Source organism: Sesamum indicum, linkage group LG6 (genome assembly GCF_026168435.1).
Source record: "Sesamum indicum cultivar Baizhima isolate 11 linkage group LG6, ASM2616843v1, whole genome shotgun sequence".
NCBI lineage: Eukaryota > Viridiplantae > Streptophyta > Magnoliopsida > Lamiales > Pedaliaceae > Sesamum > Sesamum indicum.
This window is the reverse complement of record NC_142662.1, coordinates 18,574,036-18,591,948: the sequence shown is the minus strand read 5'-3', so window position 1 is coordinate 18,591,948 and position 17,913 is coordinate 18,574,036. Positions and strand designations below refer to the sequence as shown.

The window sequence follows — 17,913 nt, the reverse complement described above, 5'->3', positions numbered from 1 at the left end:
ATGTATGTGTGTGTTTATGATGGAATATTATAATTGGACTTCACATGACGAGAAGAGGGTGAAGAAGTACTTTGATGTTGTGACTGCCCCTCTAATTCAGGAAAAGCAAACCCCAGCTACGCAGGAGGGGGGTAACTCTAGTGGGGTGATGAACAACAGATGAATTGGACGCAGAGGATAATTTTTTTATGCAACTGGGTCAGGTTAATTTTTTTCTTTCTGAAAGGGTGTGACTGATGTTGGTACGAGATCTTTTCTTACTGATATCATTCTTTGTTCATAGTACAACAGGTGGCCCATATGATTGTGTCGGGATTGTCAGACTGTTTTTTCTGGTGTAGTGCACGTTGTAATTAGTTTAGTTAAAATTTTAATCTAAGTTAAATACGTTTATTATGAGAGTTATTAATTAGTTAAATTAGTTTAGTTTAAACTTTAATTTGAAAGTTAACTAGTGAAATTAATCTAGTTAAAATTTGTAATTTGAGATATATAAATAAGTTAAATCAGTTTAGTTGAAACCTTTTAAGTCAACAGTTTTGCTTCGACTTTTACCACAACTTTCTACATAAGCGGCCACTTTATAGTTGATCAAATTTTATAACGAATTTTTAGTGGCAAAAGTTTATCGTTATTTCTCCACGGAATATACCACGAAAATTCAAAATTTTTAAGATTTAATCCCAAAGTTTGTGGCAAACATTCCGTGGCAATGAGCCTATTTTTCATAGTGCATTCGGAGGTCCGACATCTCTGAATCAGCTGGCTTCTTCCAAACTGGTTCGGAAAGATGTCGACCACGTGTCGCCCCTACTTTCTCGGGGATAGCTTGGCATCCATGCAGCAGATAGGTGGACTACGTGGGCTTAAAGGGCCCTTCTTTCGGCTGGAAAATTTCACTTCGTCTTTTTGGGCCTCTCTTTGTCTTGGGTCACTTGGGCCTATCATTTTTTAGGGTTTCAATAGCATTATACTAATTCGTAAATTAATTATCATAATTCTTGGTGATAATCATTCAGTAAAAGTTGTCAGCAGTAAGAATCACTAAAAAATGTCTTTTATTAAAAATAATTAATAACACATGTATAATGACAATTTAATGACACTATAACAACAATATTGTTACTATATTTTTGTTATCAGTAAGTCGACATTATATACCGATGTTCAATTAACAGTGTAATATAACATTTATACATAAATTTTATTATTAATAATTATTATAACAAAATTGGAATTGAATTGGTCGAATTATTGCTCAGATTGGGGGATCCAATTGGATAGTTTTCTTGGCAGGTCTGGGGTTTCTCTTGTAACCAACATAACAAACAAATTATGAACCAAAGTTCTAGTAAAGGTGACAAATACAATGTCATTTTGTTGGATCTTGTATGTGTCATTAAGGAAAGGAATTTGTCCAAGCAACAACACCATCATACTCCGACAATATTTTCATTCAGACATTCATCTCTAGTGACAATTTTAATACTATCTTTTGTTGTTGGATGAATCGTCATAAATGTCTAATTTTGAATAATAATTCAAAAAACAACAATATATACTAATATAAAAAAAAGAATTGTCACAAGAAAATAATGGTTTGTGATACCACTATACTAATTTTTTCATTATAAATCTGTGTATAATACTCTTAAGTTGATTTTTTTTTTCTATTTTTAAAAAAATATGATGTATTGATTATATATTTTATTTTTATATATAACATAATTTAAAGAATGAAATATTATTTCTTATATGCATACAGCTGAAACTATATGCACGACGATTGGTATAATTAAAAGACTTAAACAGTTGACCAAGTAAACCCAATCGAACTAACATAATCTCTATATATTGGTGAAGCATTGGAGGATTTCCACACCATTTAATGGAGGGCAAATTGTTGGAGGCCGCTCGCTCAGGAAATGTAGAAGCCCTTTATGATGCAGTTGGCGAAGATGATTCAATCCTTCAGAAACTGCACTCATGCGGGTGCGTTGAGACTCCTTTGCACCGGGCTTCCATGTTTGGGCAGGCGGAGTTTGTGCGAGAATATATAAGGCTGAGCTTAATTTCTGCCCACCAACTCTCTCAACTCAATCGAGACGGTTACAGCCCGCTGCACTTGGCTTCGGCCAATGCCCACTTGGAGATCGTCCAATTTATGCTTGAGTTTGTGAAGCAGAATTTTGCTGTTGTGGAGGTGTGCATGAAGAAAGATAGGGACGGCAGAACTGCACTTCATTCTGCCATGGTCAGTGGTAAAATTGAAGTCATTGACCTGCTGTTTGTCAATTATCCAGACGCTGCAAATGAGGTGACTTTTCATCAAGAGACTGTTCTACATCTTGCGGTGAAACACCACCAGCATGAGGCACTCAAATTCTTGATTGATCAGAAACTTGGATCGTCGGTTGAAGGTTTGCTGAATGTAGGTGATCGGGAAGGCAACACAATTCTACATCTTGCAACAGCCAACAGACAATTTCAGGTATCCCCTAAATCAAGAAGATTTTTTCTCACAAAATCTTATTGCATCTTCTAGCTATATTATTTAGGGTATAACGAATATGTCTTTTATGTTGTACTAGAATCCATTTGGTGGAAGTTGGGAGATGGGGGGCAGAGGGTTAATTTTGTTATATTTTGTATTTATAAATAATTATTTTGTTTTTTTATAATTTATAATTTTACATATATATTTAAAATTCATAAAATCTAGGTCTTTAATCTTCTATAATCTAATGGTTGTAATAAGTTAACTTGATCCTACGACTATATACAAAGAAATTCAACGTTCATTGAAATAAAAATTAACAATATATATAAAGTAGGCATAATGCTCACTTGGGAAAAAAACTTTTACGGTGTTAGCTTCAATTAATCAAGAGGGAGATGTGAGCTAGATTCAAGAAAATAGAGAAGGTTCATTTTGCCTATATTTTAAAGACAAAGAGGATATTTTTTAGCTGAATTTTCAAACACGTGGAACTTTATGCAGTTTGGCCTTTGTTTTACTTAATACAAAATTTTTATACATATAATTTATATATATTAATTGAAATAAAATATTCAATTGTTTTATTTAATTAATTTTTTTTAATTCTAAAAAGAGAAAAAATACCTTTACACATACGTTGGCCTTGGTTTCTCAACTCTATGTAGGAAGCCCGCAATTTATAGCCCAAACCCCCCCACCCCATGCGGACAGGATAAGGTCGAATCCTCCCACATTCGTGCGGGAGTCATCTCCTTACAGCTGGAGTCCAAAGAATTTTAGGAAAAGGATAAAAAAATATCTGTTACGTCCTTCGAGAATCTTAACAAGGTAGAGGATATCCTCTTTTTGTAGGATTTCTCATACAGGAGGTTACTTTAGGGATAAAGTCATCTCTAGCTCATGTCCTCCTACTAACACATGTACTTGCTTTGGAGGCAAAAGCTTATCCTTATCTTCATTTAGGTGAGGTGGCAGGATCCCCCATCTTTCTGGATTCAGTTAGAGGCATCCTCTGCAGGGACACCTATTTTATCTACAAATAGGTAGTTACCTTAACGACAGTATGCTTCCAGCTTGTCTCGTCCTGCTGTCACGTGTCCTAGCTTTGATTGTTGGAATTTATGCATTTTGGCATATCTCCTGGTGACGTAAAGTAGGTAATTCTACATAAATTTGTCATCTAAATTCCTTGTGGATGCCTCCCACCTGACTTTATAAGGGTATCTCTTAGTTTAGGCCTCTTAGAATTGGAGCTCCAATTGGTGGAGGGTGGTCGTCAACCACTAGCTTTTTGAAACTCTACTAAAAGGAGATGTAATTATAAATTGAGTATTTTAAAAAAATTATGAGTTTGATTTCTATATATAATTGATATTTTCGTAGGCGGTTTAAATGTAATTAACTTTATATATATACATATATATTATCAAGAGACATTGATTTGTCATAAGCATTACTTCCAGTACACCATTTATTTGCAATGAAATTCTTTTCCTGACCAATATTTTTGTAAGGAAATTAGGTTTCCTCACATTATTAGAGAATAAGCCTAACGATCTTATTTGTGAGGAGCGACAAATTACTTTTCTCACATTAACATTATATGACGAAACAATAATTTTATGCTGCGAAATTATTCTTTGAAAACGTAATTTAATTATTTATTTTGTAGTAATATTCCCTAAACACGCTTCTCATTTCGAATCCAGTGATTCAAACATAACTAAAATTTTGATCATTTTGCAGACAGTAGAATACTTAGTGAAGCTACAGAATTTGAATGTGAACGCAGAGAATTCAAATGGCCTCAGGCCATTGGACATGTTGTTCGTGGATACATTTAACTCATATGATGCATATATAAAAGAGACAATTACACATGTAGGGGGTTCGCGATCCCAAGTGATACCAACAGACGTCCAGACCGGACTCCAACAAATGGCACCAACAAACGTCCAGACCGGGCTCCAACACTCCCCTGCGGATACTTCATCAAGCTTAAGTAGCCAAGAGGAAGACGATCAAAATACAAAACAAAAATGGTTCACAGAATTGAGAAGTGGCATTATAGTAATGGCATCAGTATTTGCTACTATAACGTTTCAGGTTGCGCTAACTCCTCCTGGAGGGATGTGGCAAGATTGGGGTTCAAATGAAGCCACATCCAACACTACTTCTTCAGCCGACTCCACACATAAGCCCGGAGAAACAATTCTTTATGATTTGGATCGTAAGAAATTCCGCGGGCTCATGTGGTTAAATACACAGTCATTCTTCTCTTCTATTGCTACCATCTTAATGGTATTGCAAGCTTTCAAGGTTGACTCATTTGCATGGACATTGGGGCTAAATTGTGCATACATCACTGTGTTTTTTGTAGTAGTAGAGTATCTTTCAATTGTTGCACTTGTCACATCGAAGAATGTGTTCAACAGTCCAGGGATTTTGATGTCTCTGATTTTCTGGATGATGATCTTGAGCGCTGCCCTCCTTAGCTTCTTTTTAAGAGCCCTTAAACTAATTAAGTGAAAGTATCCTCAAATTTCTCGACATGAGTTGTCTCATCACTGTAATGATATATGTATTCTGATTTTTATTAATTTTCACTAATATTCTATTTTTTGCATTGTCAATTCATAATAAGAAATGGGTGTCAATTGAAAAAATCCTATGTGTTATTTAAAGTAAAGAAAAAAATCCCCATTTGGTTAGAAACATCCTCTACAACCTAGGGGACAAGTGTTGCTGGATGTCTATCTTTATTATTTTTCTTTGTTTTATGTTAATTTGTATGAAAATTCTAATTGCATCTCCTAATTTGCTAATTTATATAATTTAACCCCAAATATTTTATAAAATTTCAATTACCCTTCATATTTTAATTTATAATTTATATATACTTTTCTTGATAATTATCAATTAATCTCTCAATTATATATAAAATTTCATGAACGTTAAAATATGAATATGACAATACTTATTTTTTATATGTTATTCAATATGTTCTTTCACCAATTTATTACTTTATATCTGCATTTAAGTTTTCAGAATAAATGGTTTATTTGTTTATTTTTTAATTATTCCACTGGGTTTTAGATTGTCTTTTTAAAACAAAATTTGGAACGATTTGCACGATACAATGATGTTTTTATTTATTTAAGATAATTATAAATTAGTATTGTGATGAAGTTTGGGATGGATTTTGGAACGAGAGTGTTAAAATGACTTCATTTCAGTCTGTGTTCTAAAACGATGTTGATTTGGAGATCAAAATGGCGTCATCTATTTGCATTTATAGTGATTTTTGTAACAACTTTTGAAATGAAAACTCGTTCGAAAAGAATTACGTTTATAATATAGTTGTCCAACGTACTTAGTTCATACTTTAGGAGACTATTCATATTAGGAAAATTCTTGGAATTTAGACCACATAATTATAATAGAGTTTATAATATAGTTATGATAAATTATAATATTTTATAAGGAAAAATATTATCGTAATATAGTTTTTTTCCTATTGTAAAGAATTTTTTCCTTACTAAAAATAAAATTTCTTGTAGTGAATATCGAATACTAATAATTTTTATCTCTTTTTCAGCCCAAATACTACTCTCGCATGAATGACTGTCAAATTCTCTATCAACAACAGATGAACACACAAGCAAAGCCATTTTCTGAAAAATATGTGTATTCACAAAATCTGTTCACTGAAGGAACGGAGTAGCTGGGTTTAAATAACAGAGAAGAAACAGAGAAAAATATCCTAACAAACTAACAGCAATGCCATGTGAGCAGCTAACTAAAAGACAAAATTGTAAAACAAAATGAGCTAAGTAAAATGGTACAAAAGCGGAAATAAAAAACACGACTACATTAGAGAGAAGAGAAGCAACACATGAATCAGCAATTCTCCTCTGTAGATTGACAATCTTAACAGCCCCCCTCAAGTTGGACTTGAAGAGAAGTCAACCAAGCCCAACTTGGAGAGATGAACAGTGAGAGCAGGGCGAGCTAAAACTTTGGTGAAGCAATCAGCGAGTTGTAGCTTGCTTGGAACATGGGAAGGAAGAACGAACCCATCTTTGTACTTGTCACGAACTAAGTGACAATCGATCTCCAAGTGCTTCGTGCGTTCGTGAAATACGGGGTTGGCGACAATGTGGACAGCGGCTTGGTTGTCGCAATAGAGAGGAATCGGAGTCTGAATTGGAACCTGAAAATCCTTAAGAAGATATGAAATCCACTGTAATTCGCAGACGGTCGCAGCAAGACTCCTATATTCAGCCTCTGCTGTGGAGCGGGAGACGGTAGGTTGCTTTTTAGTCTTCCACGAAATCAAGGCCGAACCCAAAAATACACAATAACCTGTGAGCGAACGTCGACTATCAGGGCAGCTAGCCCAATCAACATCGCAATATCCAGTCAAAGAAAAGGAATTATGGGCAGGAAAAAAGAGACCTTTTGTAGAAGTCCCCTTGAGATATTTAACCAAGTGTAGAGCAGCAGCCAGATGTTCCTTGCAAGGACGATGAACAAACTGGCTCAGTTGTTGCACCCCGTAAGAAACATCCAGGCGAGTAAATCCCAGGTATAAGAGCCTTCCAATTAAACGTCGATATGATTCTGGATCCTTCAAAACAGTTCCACAAGAACTTAATTTCAGACCTAAAGGCAGCGGAGTGTGCACAGGATTGGCGTTGTCAAGGCCAGAATCATGGATGATATCTTTGATGTACTTCTGCTGAGTGACTGAAGTACCTTCGGAAGAACGAGCAATTTCTAGACCGAGGAAGTATTTGGCATGCCCCAAATCCTTGATAGTGAAAAGACCATGCAAATAATCCTTTACAGGTTGAATGAGAGCTTCTGCAGAACTGGAGATTAGTACATCATCAACATAAACAAGGAGAAAAATCACCTCAGATTCAATAGACTTCGAAAATAAGCAGTGATCATTATGTGACTGCACAAAGCCGTAAGCAAGCAACTTGGTGGTGAATTCATGGTTCCATTGGCGAGAAGCCTGCTTTAGTCCGTACAACGAACGTTTGAGCTTGCATACTTGGCCTTGAGGTACGGAATAACCATCAGGAGGAAGCATGTAAATATCCTCATTCAAATATCCGTGCAGAAAAGCATTGTTAATATCGATTTGATGTAATGCCCATCCAAAACTAGAAGCAATAGCCAAGAAAAGACGTACGGTGACGGCTTTAGCCACAGGAGAAAAACTTTCAAGATAATCAATACCTTCGATTTGGTTATACCCCTTTGCAACAAGTCGTGCTTTGTACTTATCCACCGAACCATCGGGTTTTAGCTTCACCTTGTATACCCACTTGCATCCTATTGCCCGTTTGTCAGAGGGAAGAGTAGTGACTTCCCAGGTATCATTTTCCTCCAAAGCAGTAATTTCGGCATCCATCGCTTGTTGCCATTCAAGAATGTCCTTGGCTTGTGCATATGTCCTTGGTTCCTGCACTATAGACAAAGCAGGCAAGAAACTCAAATGTGATGATGCAACAGAAAATGAAGGGGTTTGGCAATCTATGTAGGAATGGCAAACAAAATCCTTCAACCAACTTGGTTTATGAGAAGGCCTTGTTGATCTACGAGGTAAGGATGGGGGGAGACAACGAGACTAGGATGTGTATCAGCTGTAGAATTATCAGATGCAGAGGATGGAAAAGAAGTGGACAGGTTTTCAGAAGTAGTAGATGAGATTGCAGTAGATAAAGGTGCAGAGTTGATGGGTTCACAGTCAACATTTATAGGTAAAGGAACAGGGCAATGCTCACTTTCCATTGTACAATTCTTATAGGGAAACACATTTTCATGAAAAATAACATCTCTCGAAATGAGAACAGACCTTTGCTCAATGTCATATAGTTTATATGCCTTTTGACCGTGGACATAACCTATAAACACACACCTAGTAGCTCTAGGTTCAAATTTTGATTTGTGTGGCTGCACATTTGCTGCATAGCATAGGCAGCCGAAAGTTTTAAGAAACTGATATGAAGGACTTGTTTTATACAAGAGTTCATAGGGTGATTTCCAATTGAGAGTTGGGGAAGGCAAACGATTAATGATAAAGGTGGCAGCGAGAATGGACTCTGCCCAGAAATGTTTTGGAAGATGAGATTCAAACATCAAAGCTCTAGCGACTTGGAGTAAGTGTTTGTGCTTTCGTTCTACGACCCCATTCTGTTACGGTGTATAAACACATGATTTGTGGTGTATAATACCATGATTTTTTATTAGCTCTTGACAAGAGGATGCAAGAAATTCTGGACCATTATCAGTCCTTAACTTGTAATCCGAATTAAGTTTGGACTTGCTTGATGAATGATGACAAGAGAGATGTTGTTTGAGATTTGTATCGCATAAGGTATGTCCAAGTGGCTCTAGAATAGTCATCAACAAGTGTGAGAACATAATGACATCCTCCAATGGAGGGTTGTTTGTAGGGACCCCATATATCAACGTGAACTAATTAAAAAAGAATTGAAGATGTGGATGTACTTGAGGGAAATGGTGTTCTAGCTTGCTTAGCAAGTGGACAGACATGACAGATAGGTGGTTCAATGCTTTTATTTAGATTCAAGCTAGAAATATGACTAAGTACATTAGCAGAGGGATGTCCAAGCCTCTTGTGCCACAATTCATATGCATCATGTACATGGGAAAGGAGCAACGATTTAGACACAGAGTTCGAATAAGATGCCTTGTTCATAGGTGAAAAAGAAAGTGTGTCCAGATAGTAAAGTTTTCCTATTTGCTTGCCTATAGCTAAGACTTCCTCAGTCCTCCGGTCCTGCAGCAAGCAAAGATTATTAGAGAAAGAAAAACGAATAGGTAAGGCTTGCAGAGTTGAGAGACAGATAGCAGATTATGTTGAAAACTAGGAATGTGAAGAACATGTTCAAGGATGATATTGTGTGACAGTTTTACAGTTCCTGTATGTGTAGCATCAGTGGTATTTCCATCAAGCAAAGAGATGATAGGAGTAGGGTGAATGGGAGCTAAGGAATCAAGTAATGTAGCATCACCACACATGTGTCTCGTAGCTCCAGTATCTATAATCCATGAACCTGAAACATGCGTCCTTGTCATGTCCCATCTTGCCACAACTCTCACAGGTTAAATGTCTCTTATCAGTAACTTTCTTCTTCCCAAAGGTTTTATAAACATATCTGCGATCATGTTCCACATTTCTCACATACATTGTTGTATTAACCCCTGTGTCCATAGACTCTAAGTGTATCTGTCTCTGCCTTTCGACTCGCATAACCATGGAGTATGCTTTATCTACATGAGGCAAAGGTTCCATCACCAATATTTGACTGCGCACTCCATCAAAGGAGTCATTTAACCCCATAAGAAATTGAATTAAATGACCTGCCTCAGTCTGCACTATGTTTCTATCGTTGCTACCACACATACATAGTCCACAAGTGCATGAAGTAGTAGGTATTAGACAACGTATTTCATCCCATAGTTGTTTCAGTTTAGTGTAATATGTCGCCACACTCATATTTCCTTGTGTCATGGAATTGATTTCTCTCTGTATTTGATACAACAATGGACCGTTAGACTCACCGTATCGTGCTTCGAGCTCCAGCCATAAAGCTCTTGCTGAAGACGTATATAGGTAGGCATTGACTATATCCTTAGATATAGTGTTCAGTATCCAGGTTAGAACCATGTAATCTGTTGTCCTCCATTGCCGCATCTCCTCAGTACCTTCTCGTGGTTGCACACAGGTTCCATCGATAAAGCTCAACTTGTCTCTGCTGCCTAACGCTATGCGTACCGCTCTGCTCCAGGCTAGCCAGTTGTTCCCATTCAGAGGCGCAGAGATGATAGGCAAAGGAGAGTACTCCAAATGAAGCAGCTTCGCATGGTTCTGTTCACCTCCAGATCTCATGTCTGCTGGTGTTGATTCTGTCGTTCCTCCTCGTAAATCAGCCATCATCTATTTTAGGTTTGTATAATGTTTTTCACCAATAGAGATATACAGAGACCATCAGCACGATGGCTCTGATACCATGTCAAATTCTCTATCAACAACAGATGAACACACAAGCAAAGCCATTTTCTGAAAAATATGTGTATTCACAAAATCTGTTCACTGAAGGAACGGAGTAGCTGGGTTTAAATAACAGAGAAGAAACAGAGAAAAATATCCTAACAAACTAACAGCAATGCCATGTGAGCAGCTAACTAAAAGACAAAATTGTAAAACAAAATGAGCTAAGTAAAATGGTACAAAAGCGGAAATAAAAAACACGACTACATTAGAGAGAAGAGAAGCAACACATGAATCAGCAATTCTTCTCTGTAGATTGACAATCTTAACATGACGAGATGTTCAGAGCTTCAAAATCTGTCGTGAAACGACAAGGAGCAGGACGAGGAGACCGCTTCAAATTATATGATTTTATTGTTTAGTTTGTATTTTTGTACAATTTTTTAAATTTATATATATAATCTACTTTTTAATTTAATTATCGTTTGATTTATTGAATAATTAAATTTATTAGTTTTACAACTACACTCCATTCAAATTGATCCGAAGAAATTCGTAGCGATTGCTCCCTCTACTTCTTCGCCTCCCTGTTCCCCTGTGTCCATTTCTCGGTCCATTTACTAAAATAATATTAAAATGGGTATTAGTTGCAAAATTAACGGAAGTCGTTAGTGCTACTAACTCCCCAATATTTTTTCTTATTTTTTTATTTTCTGAAAAATTTGCCTAAGTCGTTATTGCTACTGACGACTTGGGCACACTTAATTTTTTTTTTATTTTGTTAATTTATGTTTGTAGAATATTTAATAATAATATATACTAATAATTGGTAGTTATTATTTTTAAATTTTATATTTTGAATATTTTATTTAATAGGTAACAAAAAATACAAATTCAAATCCAATTGCATGACTTACAGTATCAACAGTAGGAAATCCATCACAACCATTGCTGATTCCCAACCATCAATATAAGATGGTTTGCAATGTGCAATAAACTTCAATGGATCAGGGCTCCCATAATTGTAGACGTTTTCTTCAAGACAACTAGAAACTAATATAGGATTTGGAAAGAGAAAAGCAATATATATTAATCTGTAATCAAAGAACCAAAAAGATGAATCTTTTGAGTCCTATTCTCATAGTAGCCATTTCAATGACAAACTCCATTTTGGAACTTGCAGTCAGTATAATTTTGTAACTGAGAATTTGTAGGTTTGCAGTCAGTATAATTTTGTAACTGAGAATTTGTAGGTGCTCTGCTACACAATTACATTCAGATAAAGTCTTAGTCATGTGCAAATTGTTGATTTATCAATACATTGGTCATGAAGCACACATACTCTCATGAGTTTCGGTGTACACATCAATTTCATACTCTTCATCATTAGAAGACGAGACTACTACATAAATTAAGCATGCTTCATCAGAAGAGTCAACTCCCAAAAAAAGGAGATTGAATAGTTATTTAAAAGTACCCGTTCAAGATACAATAAGACAATCAACTACGAGAAAAATAATAATGAGGAACTGAATTGAAAATAAATATAAAAATGAACCATAGAAAAAATGGCATCAGAAAAATAAAGGAATATCAAAACATAGAAAAAAAGAAAGCAAAATGGAAAAATCAGAAAAGTAAAAACTAAAATAATGAGAAAATACAAAAGTCAAAATCAAGAACTATCAAGAAAACACAAAAGAAGATTAAGAATAATAAAAATCAAACCTATAAACAAGAAGAAAGAATAAACCAAAACAAAAAATATTGAGAAAATTGAAATACAATATATGGGGAAAAAATAAAAGTTAAACAAAGTATCGATAAAACACAAAGTAAAATAATAAATAATAAAAAAGTCAAGTATCAAAAAGGTATAAAATAAGAAAAAAAGAAATTGCAAATTTGAATCAAAAACTGAAAAAAAGAAGTAATAAGAACACACAAAACATAATAAAAACAAAAAGGTTCTAACTCACAATACACACGTTGATCTGCATATTCACCTCTTTTCCATTTGATATGTTTTCGGTGGAGTTTCCGAGAGTATTCTTCCACCGCATCTTCGATCAATTGTACGACAATTTTCAAATCTCGCTCATTCCGCTCAAAAGAATTGAAATACAAGTGAGAAGTTTAAAAACTATGTACAATCAAAAATCAGAAAAGAATTTCCCCCTCTCGATCGCGAGAAAAAACAACCAATTGAGAATTGAAAAGAAAACCAATCAAAAGAAATTAAAAAAAAAACAAAAGAGAGATGAAATTAAGAACCAAAATAGGATGGGAGCAACCTATTTGTATCGAACAAAAAATTATAGATATAGATACGTTGTTCTTTTGAAAATATATTTATGTTTATATAATTTATAATGTAACGAAAAAAGAGATGAAACTTCAAATATATTTATGTTTATATAATTTATAATGTAACGAAGAAAGAGATGAAACTTCAATAGAAATCACACATAATCTACTGCATCCTACACAATCATAAAAGCATTTATCTATTTCTGCTCAAACTTTTCATAATGAAGTACAGATTAAAATTAATCCTCAGTAACTATGACAAGAATTGTCTTAGTAACATGTAAAAGAGACGATCAAGAAAAAGAATTTGAAAATAGAATTGACAAAATCCACATGTCACAATAACAACTATGCAGTATTTCTTAAATAATTTTTATCATAGTCACGCTTTCTAGAACAATTTAAATCAGTAACATATTTATAACTTTTACAACTATTTCTTCAAAAGTTTTAACATATCTTCACACGTACAGTGATCATTTACTCTCAGTGACTATGAGTAGTTAGTATTGAAATAAATTAAAACATGTACCTTGAAAGGCAATACTAATTACTGCTACCTATATCGAACATAAGACTCCCTATTTCCAATTAAATCAAACTGAAGATGATTTGGCATGATGTTAATTAGCCAAAATTTCTCGCACAAGCAGCAGCAAAACTACACTGCAAAAGTTGAATAATAGACAATGTACAGACTACGTACGTACTATGGGAAGTTTCCAGCAAATTTTGCATCAGCTTTCATATATCCCTTTCCCTCTCACAATCAAGAGCAATAACCCTCATGAAATTTTCCATTCCCTTGCTTTACACACAATATTGCCAATATTGTTCACAAGTATCTAACTTTATAAGTTATCGAGCACAACGATTAGAAGCAGAAACTTCTTCCTATACTCAATTGTTATTTCAAATGATATCCCCTAAATGCAGCATTCGGCCCGCCTATCCATGATCAAGAAAGAAAAACCATTAAAATATGTACTTCAGTGATATTTTTTCAAACTAAGATCTTAGAAAAAGGATGTGGAGTTCTAGCAATGACATACATATATTCTTCAATGAAAGATTTTACGTTCTATTTTTTCCAACTAAGAATGCTTAGGAAGAGGATGTGGCGATCATTAAATAAGAAATAACTACAACCTTAGCTGCAATATAAGATCTCGAATTATTGCTCTTAAGGAAGCACCATCATCATAAAGAACCTGAGAACCACCTCATTAGAAAATCATCTGTAGACAACGGTTTTCTTTCCTTCATGTCAAAATATCCTTCTTTATAGAGATTGACGTCAGACTTGGAAAGTCATGCAGATAAAGAACTTCTTTTGAGATAGGTTTCTTCAACTACTCTACATTAAATTTGCTACAAAACATGAAAATAGGTAACACAAATCCAAGCATAACTTACAGTATTAAGAGTAGGAGATCCTTCACAACCCCATTGCAAACTTTGGTGATGTTGAAGCAATAAGAGAGGATAAGCTTTTGGCAAACAAAAAGACCATTTCCTCTCAAGTCAATGTAGTACAGATATTATTGAAACTTTGTCACTTACCATCACTTTTGGTGTTTCTAAATTAGTACATGGACTTTAATAGGAAACACTAATTGGTGCCCTAGCATTGAACTATATATGTCAGTGAAAGAAAGTTCTAATTTTTCCAACTAAGAATGCTTAGAAGAGGATTTGACAAACATTAAATAAGAAATAACCACAACCTTAGCCGCAATATAAGATCTCAAATTACTGCTACTAAGGAAGCCTCATCATTTTTCTGACTTATCCACCTCATTTGAAAGTCATTTCTAAATAGCCCTTTTCTTTCCTTCATGTCAAAATATCATCCTCTATAGAATGATGTCTGACTTGGAATTCACGCAGATAAAGAAGTTCATTCGGATTAGTTTGCTTCGACTATATATTAAATTTTCCACAAAAAATATGGAAATAGATAACAAAAGATACAAATATAAGTCCCAAAGCATGACTTAGAGTATTAACAGTACAAATATCCTTCACAACCAACTTGCACATTATGGTGATGCTGAAGCAAACAAAAAGACCATTTCCACTCAAGTCAGTATAGTACTAATGACTTTGAAACTTTATCATTTGCCATTGGTTTTACTATTTAAATATACTAGGACATGTACCTTAAATTGGTACTCTAGCATCCACCTACATCAAACATGACTCCTAATCCCAATCAAATCAAAGAAAGAGATACAGGTAATTTTCAGCCAATAACAATTGCTGATCTCCAACCATGGTTTAAGCACCAAAGCAGCTCTGAAGCAAGACGCATGTATGCATTTGATTTCCTGAAGAAATTCCACCTAAAACTAGGACACCTCTAAAATTCTATTCTAAAGCTAGGACATGTACAAAATAAATTGAACAAGACAAAAAAAAATTGATTTGGGAGTATAATATCTAGCAAATTTGCATAAGGCTTTCATCTAACACTTTCCTTTGCCTCTCATAATCAACAGCAATGACCTTAAAAGGAAACACTATTTGGAGCTGTAGCAATGACCTACATATATACTTCAATGAAAGATTTTACGTTCTATTTTTCCCAACTAAAAAAGCTTAAAAAGAGGATGTGACAATCATTGAATAATAATTAACTACAATCTTAGCAGCAATATAAGATCTCAAATTACTGCTCTTAAGGAACCACCATCTTAATAGAACCTGAGAACCACCTAATTAGAAAGTCATCTGTAGAAAACACTTTTCTTTCCTTTATGTCAAAATATCCTCCATTGTAGAGAATGATATCAGACTTGGAAATTCATACAGATAAAGAACTTCTTTCGAGATAGGTTTCTTCAACTACTATACATTAAAAATTTGCTACAAAACATGAAAATAGGTGACAAAAATCCAAGTCCAAAAGCATGACTTACAGTATTAATAATAGGAGATTCATCACAACCATTGCTAATTGCCAACCATCAATATAAGATGGTTTGTAATGTGCAATAAACTTCAATGGATCAGGGTTCCCATAATTGTAGACATTTTCTTCAAGACAACTAGAAACTAATATAAGATTTGGAAAGAAAAAAAGCAAGATATATTAATATTTAATCAAGAACCAAAAAGATGAATCTTTTGAGTCCATAAAGAACTTCTTTCGAGATAGGTTTCTTCAACTACTATACATTAAAAATTTGCTACAAAACATGAAAATAGGTGACAAAAATCCAAGTCCAAAAGCATGACTTACAGTATTAATAATAGGAGATTCATCACAACCATTGCTAATTGCCAACCATCAATATAAGATGGTTTGTAATGTGCAATAAACTTCAATGGATCAGGGTTCCCATAATTGTAGACATTTTCTTCAAGACAACTAGAAACTAATATAAGATTTGGAAAGAAAAAAAGCAAGATATATTAATATTTAATCAAGAACCAAAAAGATGAATCTTTTGAGTCCTATTCTCATACTAACCATTTCAATGACAAACTCCACTTTGGAACTTGCAGTCAGTATAATTTTGTAACTGAGAATTTGTAGATGCTCTCTGCTACACAATTCTAACAAAGAACACACAATTACATTCACATAAAGTCTTAGTCAAGAACCAAAAAGATGAATCTTTTGAGTCCTATTCTCATACTAACCATTTCAATGACAAACTCCACTTTGGAACTTGCAGTCAGTATAATTTTGTAACTGAGAATTTGTAGATGCTCTCTGCTACACAATTCTAACAAAGAACACACAATTACATTCACATAAAGTCTTAGTCATGCTCAAATTGTTGATTTATCAACACATGGGTCGTGAAGCACACGTACGATAGGCCATTCTCATGAGTTTTGGTGTAACTCTCATGAGTTTCGCAGTGTACACATCAATTTCGTACTCTTCATGATTAGAAGACGAGCCTACTATATAAATTAAGCATGCTTCATGAGAAGAGTCAACTCCCCAAAAAAGGGGATTAATAGTTAATTAAAAGTACCTATTCAAGATATGATAAGACAATCAACTACGAGAAAAATAATATTGAGCAACCGAATTGAAAATAAAATATAAAATATAAAAATAAACCATAGAAAACATGATCAGAAAAATCAAGGAATGTCAAAACATAGGAAAAAAGAAAGCAAAATGGAAAAAAATAGAAAATTAAAAAATAAAAATATGAGAAAATACAAAAGTTAAAATCAAGAACTATCAAGAAAACACAAAAGAAGATTAAAAATAATAAAAATAAAGCATATAAACAAGAAGAAAGAATAAACCAAAACAAAAAACATTCAGAAAATTGAAATATAAAATATGAGGGAGGGGGGAAACAAAAGTTAAAGAAAATATCGATAAAACACAAAATAAATAATAAATAATAAAAAAGTCAAGTATCGAAAAGGTATAAAGTAAAAAAAGCAAGAAATTGCAAATTGAATCAAAAACTAAAAAAATGAAATATCAACAACACACAAAACATAATAAAAACAAGAAGGTTCTATCTCACAATACCACACGTTGATATGTATATTCACCTCTTTTCCATTTGATGTGTTTCTATGGAGTTTTCGAGAGTATTCTTCCACCGCATCTTCGATCAATTGTACGACCATTTCCGAATCTCATTCATTCCTCTCAAAAGAATTAAAAACAAATACAAGTGAGAGGTTGAAAAACTATGAACACAAAAATCAGAAAAGAATTTCCCTCTCTCGATCGCAAGAAAAAACAACCTAACTCAGAATTGAAAAAAAACCAATCAAAGGAAAAACAAAAGAGAAAGATGAATTCAGAACCAAAATAGGATGGGAGTAACCTATTTGTATCGAACAAAAAATTATACAGTTGTGTGTGAACATAAAATAGAAGAAAGTCTTTATAAGTTATCAAGCACAACGATTAGAAGCAGAAACAACTTCATATACTCAATTGTTAATTCAAATGATATCCCCTAAATGCAGCATTCTGCCTGCCTATCCACGATTAAGAAAGAAAAACCATTAAAATATGTATTTCAGTGATATTTTTCCAAACTAAGATCTTAGAAAGAGGATGTGGAGTTCTAGCAATGAC

General features: G+C 34.1%; 2 protein-coding genes across 2 annotated transcripts; one reads left to right on the top strand and one right to left on the bottom strand.

The window, feature by feature from the left end:
* Positions 1–1,770: 1,770 nt before the first annotated feature.
* On the top strand, positions 1,771–5,133 carry LOC105164258 (uncharacterized). The gene is made up of 2 exons (XM_011082871.3): positions 1,771–2,491; positions 4,247–5,133. The coding sequence occupies exons 1-2, from the start codon at positions 1,889–1,891 to the stop codon at positions 5,027–5,029; spliced, it is 1,386 nt and encodes a 461-aa protein (XP_011081173.1). The 5' UTR covers positions 1,771–1,888; the 3' UTR covers positions 5,030–5,133.
* Positions 5,134–8,074: 2,941 nt separating this feature from the next.
* LOC148787880 (uncharacterized) lies at positions 8,075–10,475 on the bottom strand. The gene is made up of 3 exons (XM_088881427.1): positions 9,558–10,475; positions 9,129–9,317; positions 8,075–8,707 (listed from the first exon to the last, which is right to left on the bottom strand). Exons 1-3 carry the CDS (start codon positions 10,473–10,475, stop codon positions 8,075–8,077), a joined length of 1,740 nt encoding a protein of 579 aa, XP_088737553.1.
* Positions 10,476–17,913: the final 7,438 nt, after the last annotated feature.